This window comes from Castor canadensis, chromosome 7 (assembly GCF_047511655.1).
Source record: "Castor canadensis chromosome 7, mCasCan1.hap1v2, whole genome shotgun sequence".
In the NCBI taxonomy this organism is placed as follows: domain Eukaryota; kingdom Metazoa; phylum Chordata; class Mammalia; order Rodentia; family Castoridae; genus Castor; species Castor canadensis.
Window position 1 is genome coordinate 37,194,353 of NC_133392.1, and position 12,539 is coordinate 37,206,891.

The 12,539-nt window shown below is 47.4% G+C and overlaps 1 protein-coding gene across 1 annotated transcript; it reads left to right on the forward strand.

The window, feature by feature from the left end:
* Nucleotides 1–1,574: 1,574 nt before the first annotated feature.
* Nucleotides 1,575–9,902, forward strand: Rbp4 (retinol binding protein 4). The gene is made up of 6 exons (XM_020152997.2): nucleotides 1,575–1,730; nucleotides 1,834–1,962; nucleotides 2,074–2,210; nucleotides 2,375–2,481; nucleotides 7,991–8,203; nucleotides 9,610–9,902. The coding sequence occupies exons 2-6, from the start codon at nucleotides 1,852–1,854 to the stop codon at nucleotides 9,645–9,647; spliced, it is 606 nt and encodes a 201-aa protein (XP_020008586.2). The 5' UTR covers nucleotides 1,575–1,730; nucleotides 1,834–1,851; the 3' UTR covers nucleotides 9,648–9,902.
* Nucleotides 9,903–12,539: the final 2,637 nt, after the last annotated feature.

Sequence of the window (12,539 nt, forward strand, 5' to 3'; positions counted from 1 at the left end):
GAGGATGTGCACAGGTTATATGCAAATGCTATGCCACCTTATATAAAGCACTTGAGCATCTTCAGACTTTGGTATCCACAAGGGTCCTGGAATCAATTCATCATTGGTATGGAGGAGCAACTCTAAACCCTTTGGTGAAACTAGCACAACCAGATCTCCTAGTTAGCTCCTTGGCCAGAAACAGGCTTTCCAAACTCTGGGGTAATAAGAAGTAAAACACATCATCATTGGCATCCCAGAGACAGCTGGGACGCAAATGGATACAGGAACGGAGAGGAAGGTGGGAAGTAGAAGCAAATAACCAGGTAGGTAGATTTCCAAAAAGTTATAGAAAGTTTCAGGCACAGGGGCCCTCTGCCCATAATCCCCAAACTAGGGGAGCTGAGGCAGGAGGCTCCTTGAGTTGGAGGCCAGCCACGGCTGCACAATGAGACCCTGTCTCAAAAAAAAAAAAAAGGTTACAGAGAGATGAAGGAAGCCATGGGTGTCTTTTCAGGTGAATCAGAAACAGCTAAAGGGCTGGCCTAAGGACAAATCAACTCCTTATTTCTTGATTTGGAACCATCACCTTTTGCTTTTGGTCTGGCTGCAACAGAAGAACCACCTGGTTCTGTCAGTGTGGGCAATGAAGCCAACTTCATTGGATGGAAGGACTCTTAACAAAACTCTGCCCTATCACTAATTCTCATTCAGCCAAAATCTGCATCTTCACTGCTTTTTATCAGATTGTAGAATTCTTTAGCTCTGAGTGGAGAGAGAAATAGGAGAAAATTGTGCCATGACAAAACACAGTGCCAAGTCAAAGCCTTCTGACTCATGACCATTGACCTTACAGAATTTGTTCACTCTCCTCCTTCTCCCACTGCTCAGCCACTCACTTTGCTGTTCTGAAAACAAAACAAAATCCCAATATGGCTTTGAAATAAAAGCACATCATAAACAACTGGCAGATAAGTGTTACAAAGTGGTTTCAGCCAACTCAGCCACTGAGGCTGCTAAAATATTTCCTGTCCTGACCAGGGTTGCATTTCTAGAGAATATTTAACAGGGAGCGTTTCAGTTATTCTAAAGATGTTGAAACTAAAAAACAAATATTGACACAGTGCACCACAACTGTCCTCAAAAAGTAAAATACATCCTTTATAAAAGGAAAAACCACTTGGCCAAAATATTTCCCCAACCCTACACAACTGGTTATTAAAAGGAGAAGGCGCCAATTTGGCACAGCCAGGGCCTGGGCTATAATGACCAGACAGCATCACAGGTCCCTCCCTTCTCCCTCTTTGAGGTCTCCAGGCCAATGTGAGTCTCCAGCCAGGGCAACTGGGCCTTGGAGGCCACCCCAGGCTGCAGCTAGTGGCCAGCAGCTGGCACAAGCGCTGAATAACCGGGCCAGGGCTTGGCTCCGCGGCTGGTGGCCGTTGGAGAATTTGGCCTTGCCGAGGCCACCCTGCGCGGCAGCTGCACCAAGCCCTGGTGGACACTGGAGGTGAGGGTGGCCCAAAGGGGCCTCATGCCTGCGCCGTGGCGGCTGTGAGTCAGGGCGCGTTATGCAAGGGCTGGCCGGGCCAGCCCCCGGCGCCTCCCCTCGGTCTTTCACCCCGCGCGGTTACGAAAGCGCGACCCCCTCTCCCCGAAGCTATAAAGCGGCGGGGCGGCGGGCGGGCGCTCGCTCCCTCGCTCCACGCGCGCCCGGACGCGGCGGCCAGGCTTGCGCACGGCTCCCGGTGGTGAGCCGGGACCGGGCGGTCCCCGGGGGCCGGCGGCGGGGCGGGATGGGGCGGCGGGGCGGCAGCAGTGGGACCGATGGTCACGGCGGCGCGTTTCCCGCAGGGTGGACTCCTGGGCACGATGGAGTGGGTGTGGGCACTCGTGCTGCTGGCGGCGCTGGGCAGCGGCTGGGCGGAGCGCGACTGCAGGGTGAGCAACTTCCGAGTCAAGGAGAACTTCGACAAGGCTCGCGTAGGTATCGGCTCTGGCCGTTCAGGTGGCCTAGGTCTCTCTTCCCCTAATTACCGATGGGCAGCCGTGGTGCCCCAGACCTCAAATCCCCGCCCTCCATCCCTTTCGCAGTTCTCTGGGACCTGGTATGCCATAGCTAAGAAGGACCCTGAGGGTCTCTTTCTGCAAGATAACATCATCGCAGAGTTTTCTGTGGACGAGAATGGCCAGATGAGCGCCACGGCCAAAGGCCGAGTCCGTCTCTTGAGGTCAGTGGCCTCTGGGCTGCTGTGTGCTTTGTGTTCCAGTGTCCCGCTGGCCCTGCCTGGCTGGACGCCAAACCCTACCTAGGGAGGGAAGGGGGCCCTTGGGGTAGGATGGAAGGGGGAAGCACTTTTCCTGGTTTGGCTTAAGATCCCCTTGGCTCTTGCAGTAACTGGGAAGTGTGCGCAGACATGGTAGGCACCTTCACAGATACCGAAGACCCTGCCAAGTTCAAGATGAAGTACTGGGGAGTAGCCTCTTTTCTCCAGAGAGGAAGTGAGTAGTCAGCTCAACCTGACCTTTTTGGGGATGGGAGGCACAGCTGGCCAATCACTGGGTTTCTTCTCCAGTGCACCCTTGGGAAGAATGGCCTGTGGGAAGGTCTGTCTATAAGTGGCAGCTCTGCCTGAGGGTAAGGGGGTGGGATTGGGAATGACTAGTTTCCCCTCACCCCAGCTCTAGAAACCTGGCACAACCTCAAAAGGACCTTTGAGTTTACCAGGTGCCATTTTCTATTTCAGCCCACTGTGCCTGATTGTGTTATCTGCTCCATAGTTTTTCTCTTCTGCCTCCCCACATCACCAACTCCACCTGGATTTGTAGTTGGGCTCTCTGGGCAGAATCCCTGATACAGTTTGACTGCTTGGGCTCTCAGCAGAGGCTGAGAACCCCATTCAAGGATGAAAGGAACATTGTGTGTAGGGTTGGTTGCCCGGTGCCCTTCTTTGCTACTTCTGTTGAGAACTCTTAGTAGGACACCCTAATCAGGAGGACACACAGTGTTCATGCTCTTTCTGTCAGCCCCCACACATACCCATTTCTCCAAAGTTTCTAATCTAGGGCCTACTCAGTAGCTAGAGAATAATGCAAGCTGGAGAAGACATATCAGGGGATCTCAGAAAGGGAGAATTAACCCTGGGAAGGGAGCTCAAGATATAGATGAAGAAAGAGAGACCCAAAGAAGGTAGTGCTCTACCCAAGGTCATGCAGCAAGTTTGTGAGAGTAGATGTCAGAAGCCAGGTAGATCTCTACCTACCAGGCCTGGATTAGGTAGTTCTGAATTGCAGGGTCTCCTAATAGAGACCGGTTTTTGCAAAGTATTGTTTGAACACTCCGGTGAGACAGGATCCAGGGCTGTTAAATTTGTTTCAGTTGGTGACCCAGGGCAGGAGCATCCTTCGTGCATCACCGCTCTGCCTGTGCTATGCACTCCTTAACTTCCTCAAAAGTCATTAGTTAGAGGACATTGCATTTTTTTTTCAGGAGGTTGAGGCAGGAACATTGCAAGTTCAAGACTAGCATGGGCTACATAGTGAGACACTGTCTCAAAAACTTACATTTTTTAATCAAGTTATATTTTTAGTGTTAGTTTACACTGTACAAGAGTTGCTATACTGCAAGAGGAGAAAGCTTTTTCCTTAAAACTGATGAAAATTATTTCAAATAGTGGGACAAAACTTCCTTAAGTGATTCATTTAGAGTAAAAGTTATGCTTTTCTGATGATGGATTACAAATTCCAATGCCAGGAGGTGCGAGGTTACTAATTTTAAGAAGCATTTTGAGATCTGCCCCTTAAAGGAATAGAATTGTATTGACAATGCCTTTAGGGTCAGAGTGAGAGAGGACCCAGGGAGGTCCTTTTATCTCTTGTATGTGGGGATTCTATCTAGGATAGGGTGTATCGAATGCTTGAATTTCTGTGATTGCTATAGCTATTGAATGAGATAACTATAGTGTTGGAAGGCTTAAGGGTAAATTCCTCCTTAGGTTGCCTTTCAGAAAAGAGGCTGGGTGGTGTAGGGGCTAATCATGCCCCATTAAAATTAGACTGAGTTTAAATCCCAACTCAAACACCACCAATGTTTGTATTGTTTCTCAGCCTTTCTGTGCCTCAGTTTCCTCCTCTGCAAAGTATAGGTGATCAGAGCACCTACCTCGTGGAGTTGTGTTATGATGAGATAGGCAGAAAGCACTTGAAACAGTGCCTAAGACATAAATTCTTAGTTACCTTTTGGATCAAGAAATCATTGCTTTACATTCTGGTCTGGAGTGGAAGGACTCACAGAGACCACTGGGTTCAAGTTTCTTGTTTTACAAGTGAAGAAATTGAGTGACTGCCCAGGATCACACAGCTAACTGGTGTCACTTAATGACACCTCTTAACCCAGGTGATGGAAAAGGGCACCACCCTTATCTTTTCTGAGTATCTCACAAACTATCACTCGATGTACCTACCTTCTGCTGTTTCACGTGCTTCTTTTCTGGCCTTCTTTACAAACTCTGATTTCCGTTCCTAATTTCCAAGCTAATTTCTTTCTTACTTTCCCTTGTTCTTGAATTAAGTATGATCTTGAACAGGAGACTTAAAGATCACGTAGCCTTTTTCAGTCTCTCCCTTTCTCCACATACTGTATCTCACCCAATGGGTATATTTTATTTGCAATGACTCATGCTGATGGGGAGAAAATAACTCAAGGATAAATGCTCACTAAATTTGTTGTCAATTTATTCTAAAATGAAATGTGGTAAATCTTTACAGTCGAATATTAAATTTCAGAGTTAATAGACTCTGCTCTGGCTTGCTGTCCCAGCCTTGGGTATGCTCTGGACTGGCCTCCTTCTCTTCTGGCTCCACCAGCAGTAAGAGGGCTGTCTCAGAGGTTGAGGATGTTGACATCAGCCTATCTTGGCCTCACCATGGGCTAGCCTCTCTGAAATTTAATTTTCTTAGTTATGAAATAGGGATAAATAACAGTTCCTATTTAATAAGATTGTTGAGAGAACTAATCAAGGTGCATGAAAATGTTCAGCCTGATGCATAAGAGGTGCTAAATTGAAATATTAACTATGATCATCATTGTTTTGGGCCTTCCCAGAAAGACATGGACAAAGACTCCTTTTGTTCTTGTCCCAAATGTAGTCTGTCACTCTGCCAGCCAAGAGACCTTGTCAGGTTAAATAAGAGCGCTTACTTGAATGGCTATATCAGTGTTTCTTGAAATCAGGGTTTCTGGGCCACCTGTATCTAAATCAACTGCATTGCTTGTTAAAAATGCACATTTCTGGACCCAAATCCAGACTTCCTAAATCAGAAACTCTTGGGGTTGCAGCTCTGGAGCCTGCATTTTTGTTATAGTCTTCAGATGTTCCTTCTGCACAATGAAGTTTGAAAACCACTGGTCAAGATAATTCAATCCAATAAGCTAATTAACTTACTCAAGTGTTGAGGTATCAGATTCTACCTATGTTACCACGGCTTTGGCTTAATTGTTGTGATGATTAGTTGGAAATAGCATAAAATATCTCTCTGGCCTGGCTCTGCTGGACTGTCAGGCCTGAGAACCCAGGGAGCTTCCTACCTGGTTTGTCACTTTGGATGATTAGAAGGCACAGGTATAGGAAGCTGAAGGGACATTGTCCAGGCCAATAGGGGTGAGTGACAGATCTTCAATAGAACCAGGACACCAAGAGTTGCCTCTGCCAGGCATTTGGTGACTCTAAACCTACTTATGGGGATATAGTATAGACAGAACTGTAGTGGAACCTCTTTTTTTTTTTTTTGGTGGGGGGAGTTAGTCAGGGATCCCTGGTCACATAGCCACTGCCTCCAACACTGCTGTATGGAAGCATCTGTGGGTGTCTGGTTCTCCAGAGGCACCCTGCCCAGCTGTAGGGAGATAGGAGATTGGAGGGGCAGGCTCATTCTTTCTAGCAGCGCTCAGGCAGATCCTCTCTTGCAAATACTCTTAGAAGGGAAAGTCAGGCCAAGGTTGTTAAGATTTAAACTCCTCATCTTTGAACTATTCTGCCAAAAGGAGCCTCCAGAAAAACCAAACCAACTTAGGCCTTCTTTTAAGTCAGGAGCAGTCACCAACTGTACTAAAACCATGCATTGAAAGTTACTTAACTCCTGTGTCAGATTTCACTTAACTCCTGTGTCAGATTTCACATTCTGGCCACAATTTTGGGGAAAAAAATATTTTTAAGCTGCAAATATGCCAAGGAAATAGCTGCCTGGACTATGAGTTGAGGTGATACTTGGAAGGTAGGTACTTTTGTGTCCTAGGGAGCCCCAGATGACATAACGATCCCATAACCAGGGAAGAAGTGGCCTCATCTAGTGATAGAAAGACTCTGCCCAGATGTTTAAGAGCCCGAGAGAGGAGCCCATAGTGAGGGTGGGTCTCAGCAGCTGTATGGCTTCTAAGCCTGGCGCATCTACTGAGTGACTTTGTGGTCACTGCTCAGTAGCCACTGTGCTAGAGTATCCTCTGAGCCTGACCTCTGATGCTCATCCTGGGAAAATCTGGGAGGCACAGGGATGGCTCCTTCCTTCTCCCATCAGGTTAGGGGTGAGCTGAAGAAGGGGGCTCCATACCCTCTCCTGTGACAACACTCATGCAGAGCCTGGGTTTAGGATGAACCCCATTCTAGGCTGGCACTCTAGGGTTTCTCAGAGAGGCACAACCAGGAGCAACTTAGGGTAAGTGCTGCAGACACCTCACACCCTCTAATGCTGGGACATCTGGGCTCTTCTTTCAACAAGGAGCACTACATAAGCAGATCGCCCCTTACTTCAAGAGCTGGGTGTGAGAGGGACATAAATCTCCCCTCCCCCCAACACACACCTCAATTTACCTAGTTATCTAGTGGCTGGAAACAATGTGGTGTAAGGTTAAGCATGTGACCTCTGGAGTCACTCTCTCCTGTTTGAATCCCAGTTCTGCCCTTTTCTCATGATCCTAGGTGAATTAGTTTCTCTGTGCCTCAGTTTCCTCATCTGTAAAATAGAGAATAATAGTATGCACTTTTGGGTCAGTGTGAGAAATACCTGAGTAAACAAACAGTGCCTATGCAGTGACTAGCACAGAACTTAGTGCTTAGAACTCAGTCCCAGCATGGTTATGTCAACAAGAAGGCTAAATTAAATGGAAATATGGCACTTTTATCTGAATATAGTGTATTTGGATAAACCTGAATGCTGTTCTTTCTCTGTGGCAAATCACACATGTACATTCTTAACAGTATTTTCCATCCTGCATTTGTTGATACTTTTACCACTTTCATTTACACTTAATCTTCATTGCTTGCATCCCAGACTTGAGGAATAAATATGATCTAAATTCTTCCAGGGTTTGACTCTGCCTCTGCTGGGGAGTCATGAAGAGGACAAGTTCTAAGGAGCATCTGATGGGCTGGATAGCTGGCACTTGTACCCCCAAAGGCAGAAACTCTCTTGCCAATTCTAGGAAATGACTAGGTTCCTGGACAGGAATTAGGGTGGAGCTAGAGAAGCCACCATCATCAGAATGGAGTGCTCCAAGACAGAAGGACAGCAGGGTTAAGTAGGGTAAAGTGGGGGATGGGGAAGGACTAGCTGCACAGAGCATGGAAAAAGACATCCTAATGCTGGAGGTAAGGTAAGTTGGTGGCCAGCAGATAATAGGCAGAAATAGATATTCCTGGAGGGCAGGTGGGGAAGATGGTTCTGTGGTTTCCCAGGGCTCACATTCTTATTGGTCCTTTGGAAAGATGCTATGTCTTTTACTGTCAATGGGAGAAGGAATCATTGTGTCAGTGAGGTTCCCTCTAACCAGGACTATTTTTCTGTAAAGGAGAGCAGGAACCTTGCTCATCTGGCCAGTTGTAGGAAAGCTGTCAAAAAGCTTTGTAGTAGCCTAAGGAAACGCAGCCAATTTGGGAAGGTGCTGGAAGCATTTGCAGACCTCTCAGCCTGCTGAAAGTGAAGCATCGGTTGACAACTTTGGCTTTCTGGCTTGCAGATGATGACCACTGGATCATCGACACGGACTATGACACGTTCGCCCTGCAGTACTCCTGTCGCCTGCTAAATCTGGACGGCACGTGTGCGGACAGCTACTCCTTTGTGTTCTCCCGCCACCCCAGTGGCTTGACCCCCGAGGCAAGGAGGCTGGTGAGACAGAGGCAGGAGGAGCTGTGCCTGGACAGGCAGTACAGGTGGATTGAGCACAATGGTGAGTGACCTTCCCCAGGGCTGCAGGAACGCCAAGGACCAGATATACGTCACATCTGCACCCAAGAGAAAGCAGGGAGACCAGGAGCCTCTTCTCCACCAAGGCTCTGGCCTGCTTGGCTCCATCTTTCCCTGGCCTTGTCCTGAGCCCCGAGGAAATGGAGTGACCAGAGGCCTTCTTCCAAAACCCTGGCACTTTTAATAAGTAAAGCTTCAGGGGACAGTCTTACCCTTTTCTTTTTATCTGCTACTTCAGGCCATTTCATTCCTGTCTCCAGTGCCTAAAAAATCAATTCAGGCCGAGTTAATGCTGGGAGGATTAAGTGTTCCCAGTAAAGAACTGAGGAGCACATAGGAGCACAGACATAAACAGAGCAAGTTCAGAAAAGAATAATGTCAGCAAACATTTTTTTGGCATATATGAAATAGTACGTAGTGAGAGAGTTCATAAAAAATGCATCCTTTGTTCTCCATGAAACTAAATCATTAAACTGACTAGCTGGGGTTTTCTCACTTAGGTTTTTAGAAGGGGTCCTTTGGGACAACCAGAGGATCTTTTTATGGATATGACTCTTGTCTGATCTTGATTTTAAAGTCAGGAACATGGTGAAGATGTGCACTGTGTATTTCTCACGCCTATGAGAAAGTGGGTTTCAAAATCTAAACACGGTCATGCTAACACATAGAAAAATGGGAACAAACTTGAGTGTTTCTGATGGGCGCCTCACTGACACACTACACCAAACAGATACGAACTCAGGCCAAACACATAGGAAGGTGTGGAAATGTCACCCTGGGGGTGGGGGCGGGTGCAGCCTGACAGCCCTTTACCTGTGTTTCCTCCGGTAATCCTCCAAAACACCTTATGAAGCAGACACTGTTATTATCCATATCCTACCAATGAGAAAACGGAGGCTAAAAAAGATTAAGAACAGTGACCAGGCTCTTCAGTTGTTTGATGAGTTGCACGCAAACCCAGATTTCTGCAGTCTCGTGGTACCACTGGTGACACATAACAGGGCCTCAGTGAACATTCTGTGAAACCGCAAGGCTGAGGTCAGGTTGACTTGGCTGTCACGTCCTGATGAGCAGTGAGTCAGTTTGAAAAGCAATGAGCAATGAGGCACATCTAACAGAAATAAAGGAAGCACTGATTCACACACAGGGCCTAATGCTCCCGCCTCTATCCCCCCGCCCCACCAAACATTCAAAGGGTTGCAGAAACAACCTTGGGGATACATATGAATTACTGCCACATCTCACTTCTTGAGTTCCATCTGCTGTGATGGATTTGAAGGAAAAAGTACTTGAATGAAGCAGAGCTCTAAGGCCACCTTGGTATGCATTATCTACATAAACACCGGGTCCACCTTTCTGTCATTAATGGCATTGTTTTCTGCATTTCAGGTTACTGTCAAAGCAAACTATCAAGAAACATTTTGTAGCAACATCAAGGACGTACAGTTTCACTTGAAAACTTCTAATTAACTCTCAGCTTCATCTCTATTTATCTTCGGAGTTTAGTTTGCTCCCCTCTCCTTACCTTCTCTCAGGAAACATAAAACCTTCAGTACACATAAAAACATACATGGGAGTGAGCAGATCTGTTCACATCAAATGTGTATCTTACTGAAGCTTTCTGAGGGACCATTTGAGGCTTGGGATTCCAAACTTTGATTTATTAAAATACAGTCACTGGCTTCCTGTGAGTTGAATTTTATTTGTAGTCACAGATGAGCTTTTAGATATCAGGACACTCTTCCCGCCCACAATCTATGACCTTTGGCCCATTCTAGTGCATAATCTCCATTATTAAAGACTGGCTTCTACCAACTGCCTGAAAAGGGGTTTTCCTCATTAACCCAGGAAGGCTTGACTACCAGCCTGGCCAAGGCTCTGCGGCCCAAAGAGGAGGTGAGTGTGAGCAGGCCAGGACAGTAAGCCTGAGGCTCAGTCAGCCTGGAGCCCGAGAGTGGGGTCACCCTGACTGGGGTTGAGAGGCTGAGGTCTAGGAAACAACCCCACCCTTCTTATTTCAGGTGTGCTAAAAATGGGGAGACAACATGTGTTTCCCTGGGGGAGGTTGGGAGATGGGGCCCTAGAAGCCAGCGTCACCTACCAGGAGTGTGCAAAGAGGACGAGGTGGCAGTGGAAGCAGTTGGGACTAGGGCAGAACACCAGTGTCCTACAGCAGTAGCAGAACTTGCAAATTCCCGTGTATGACTGCATGCAAAGTCACCTGCCTCAGTTCTCAAGGGGTTCCCAGAAGCCTCTGCTTCTCATCTAGGGAAAACAGTAGGACTTTTGTTCCTGTGAATCTTGATTTTAAGTCAAAATCCAGTTCAAATATTAGTTGTGTGGTTCAGGGCTGGTATAGTGGCTTCTTCGTGAAATATAGGAAAACGGACCCTGCCTGACAGGGTAGACCAAAGAGTAGATGAGGCAATGTCTGTCAGAGTGCTTAGGAGCTGTGCAAACACTGCCCACGCCAGACTGGCATCTATGGAGTGTGTTTGGAGGCAGGAGATGCTGGCTTTTCCAGGGGACAAGGGAGCTTCCTGCGTCCCCCATCCCGATGTGCCTTCTTCTCCAACAGAGGCAGAGGAGACAGGTGGTTGGGCATAGGAAAGCTCTGCCTGTCCCTCTCACAGAACAGTAGGCTCCAGAGCCTGGCTCTCTCAGCTTCTGCCTCACAACCCATAAGATATCCACACATTCCTTCAAAAAAGAGCTTTAATTTGCCAAATCTTTTAGCTAATGATGAACAAAGCTCCTTGCCTTTTGGTCCCTAAGTTTGTGGTTGCGGTAAGTCTTACCTCAGAAGCAAGCTGCCCAGAAACTCCATGTATGACGGCAATTACTGGGCTGACTGACTTGGCAACAGCAGTTGATTAGCATACATTTTGCTTGAGCATCCAGTGCCGGCCTGTGTGTTCCAGCCATTGTCCCAAGCATTAGTGTGTTCTTGGGCTGAGTCTTTGATTTGGGCCTCTTCCCTTTTTCCATCCTCTCCCTGAGCGTTTCATAAAGCCATAGGTCTCTAACCACCATCTGTACCTTCCAACATCATTGTATGTCTAGGCCCAAGCTCCAGATGTCTACGCCACACTGGGGTTTCCAAATGAAACTTGTGGCTCTCACCCCCATTTTGTCCCAATCTTCCCCCATTTTTGTGGTCTGTCCCCCCACCATCCAACCAGCATTAGGCTAAAAATCTAGGAGTCACCTGGAATTGTCTTTCTCTTACATTCTGCATCCTTTCTATCCATTAGGTATCTCTGCTCCACCTTCCCAAAGTATATCCCAAGATCATTTCTCACAATCAATCATTAAGGACACCCACCTCCGAAGTCCCCATCAGCTTTCCTACTTCAGCAACTGTCTAACTGGTTTCCAGTTTCATTCTTGCTTCTCAAAGGCTATTCTTTACACAGCAGCCAGAATAATATGCAAATTCACTCACTGAATCGTATCAGTCTGCAGTTGCAAGCTTCCGGTGCCCATTGAACACTGATGTTCCCTCCCTCACCCTCCCTCACCTAGACTTGGACGTTTTCTGGCCTCCATGGATGGGATCCATCAGGACAGCCCTCAGTCCCAGCGTCAAGGACAGTGCCTAGCATAGAGGAGACTCAGGCAACAGTTTGCTCTGCTTGGGTCCCACCACTCTTCTCCCCATCCCATAGCAAGTCCAGCCTCTTTGCACCAGCCTCTCTCTTCTGTCTGCCAAGCCCCTCTCCCTGGATCCACATGGCTGGCCTTTTCTTGCAGTTCACCTGTCAAGCCAATGTCACTGCTCAGAAACATTTTCTTGCACCCTTCCTACCTATCTAAATGACTCAGTCCCATAGCACCCCGTCCTGTTTGCTTCAGGGTGCTTGCTTATTCGTTCCAGGATGCTGTATTGATTATCGACTTCTGTTCAGTGTTGGTCCCCCTTATGAGAGGATGAGCACCCCTAGAGCAGGAATCCTGGCTGTCTGTGACACCACTGCCTGCGTTCCCAGCACCCAAACACTGCAGCCACAGTGGGTGCTTCAGAGGCCTCTGGTGGGTGGAGTAGCAAAGGGATCCACTCCCAATCTTACTCTCAAGCATCTACATTCATCCTACTCTGATTCCATGACACTACCCCTCCTAAAGAGGCCCATGACATTCTTAATATTTTTTTTAAATCACCTTCAATTATTCCTTGGAAAGTTCTTAAGCACTGTTGACATAAATGAATGCTGCTGAGGCCTTGTGAGCATACAGTGGCTGTGACCCTTTAAAGAAAAATTTGAGCCCTTACTCAGTTCCAAGACCCACTTCCCAAACCATAAGGCTTTATATGTAGG

What these genes read in the sequence shown, in the direction of transcription:
- Rbp4 (XM_020152997.2), top strand. Translation starts at nt 1,852, where the DNA reads ATGGAGTGGGTGTGGGCACTCGTGCTGCTGGCGGCGCTGGGCAGCGGC. An exon ending in GGCCGAGTCCGTCTCTTGAG is followed by an intron (nt 2,211 to 2,374) that starts GTCAGTGGCCTC and finishes TGGCTCTTGCAG; the next exon opens with TAACTGGGAAGTGTGCGCAG. An exon ending in CTCTTTTCTCCAGAGAGGAA is followed by an intron (nt 2,482 to 7,990) that starts GTGAGTAGTCAG and finishes TCTGGCTTGCAG; the next exon opens with ATGATGACCACTGGATCATC.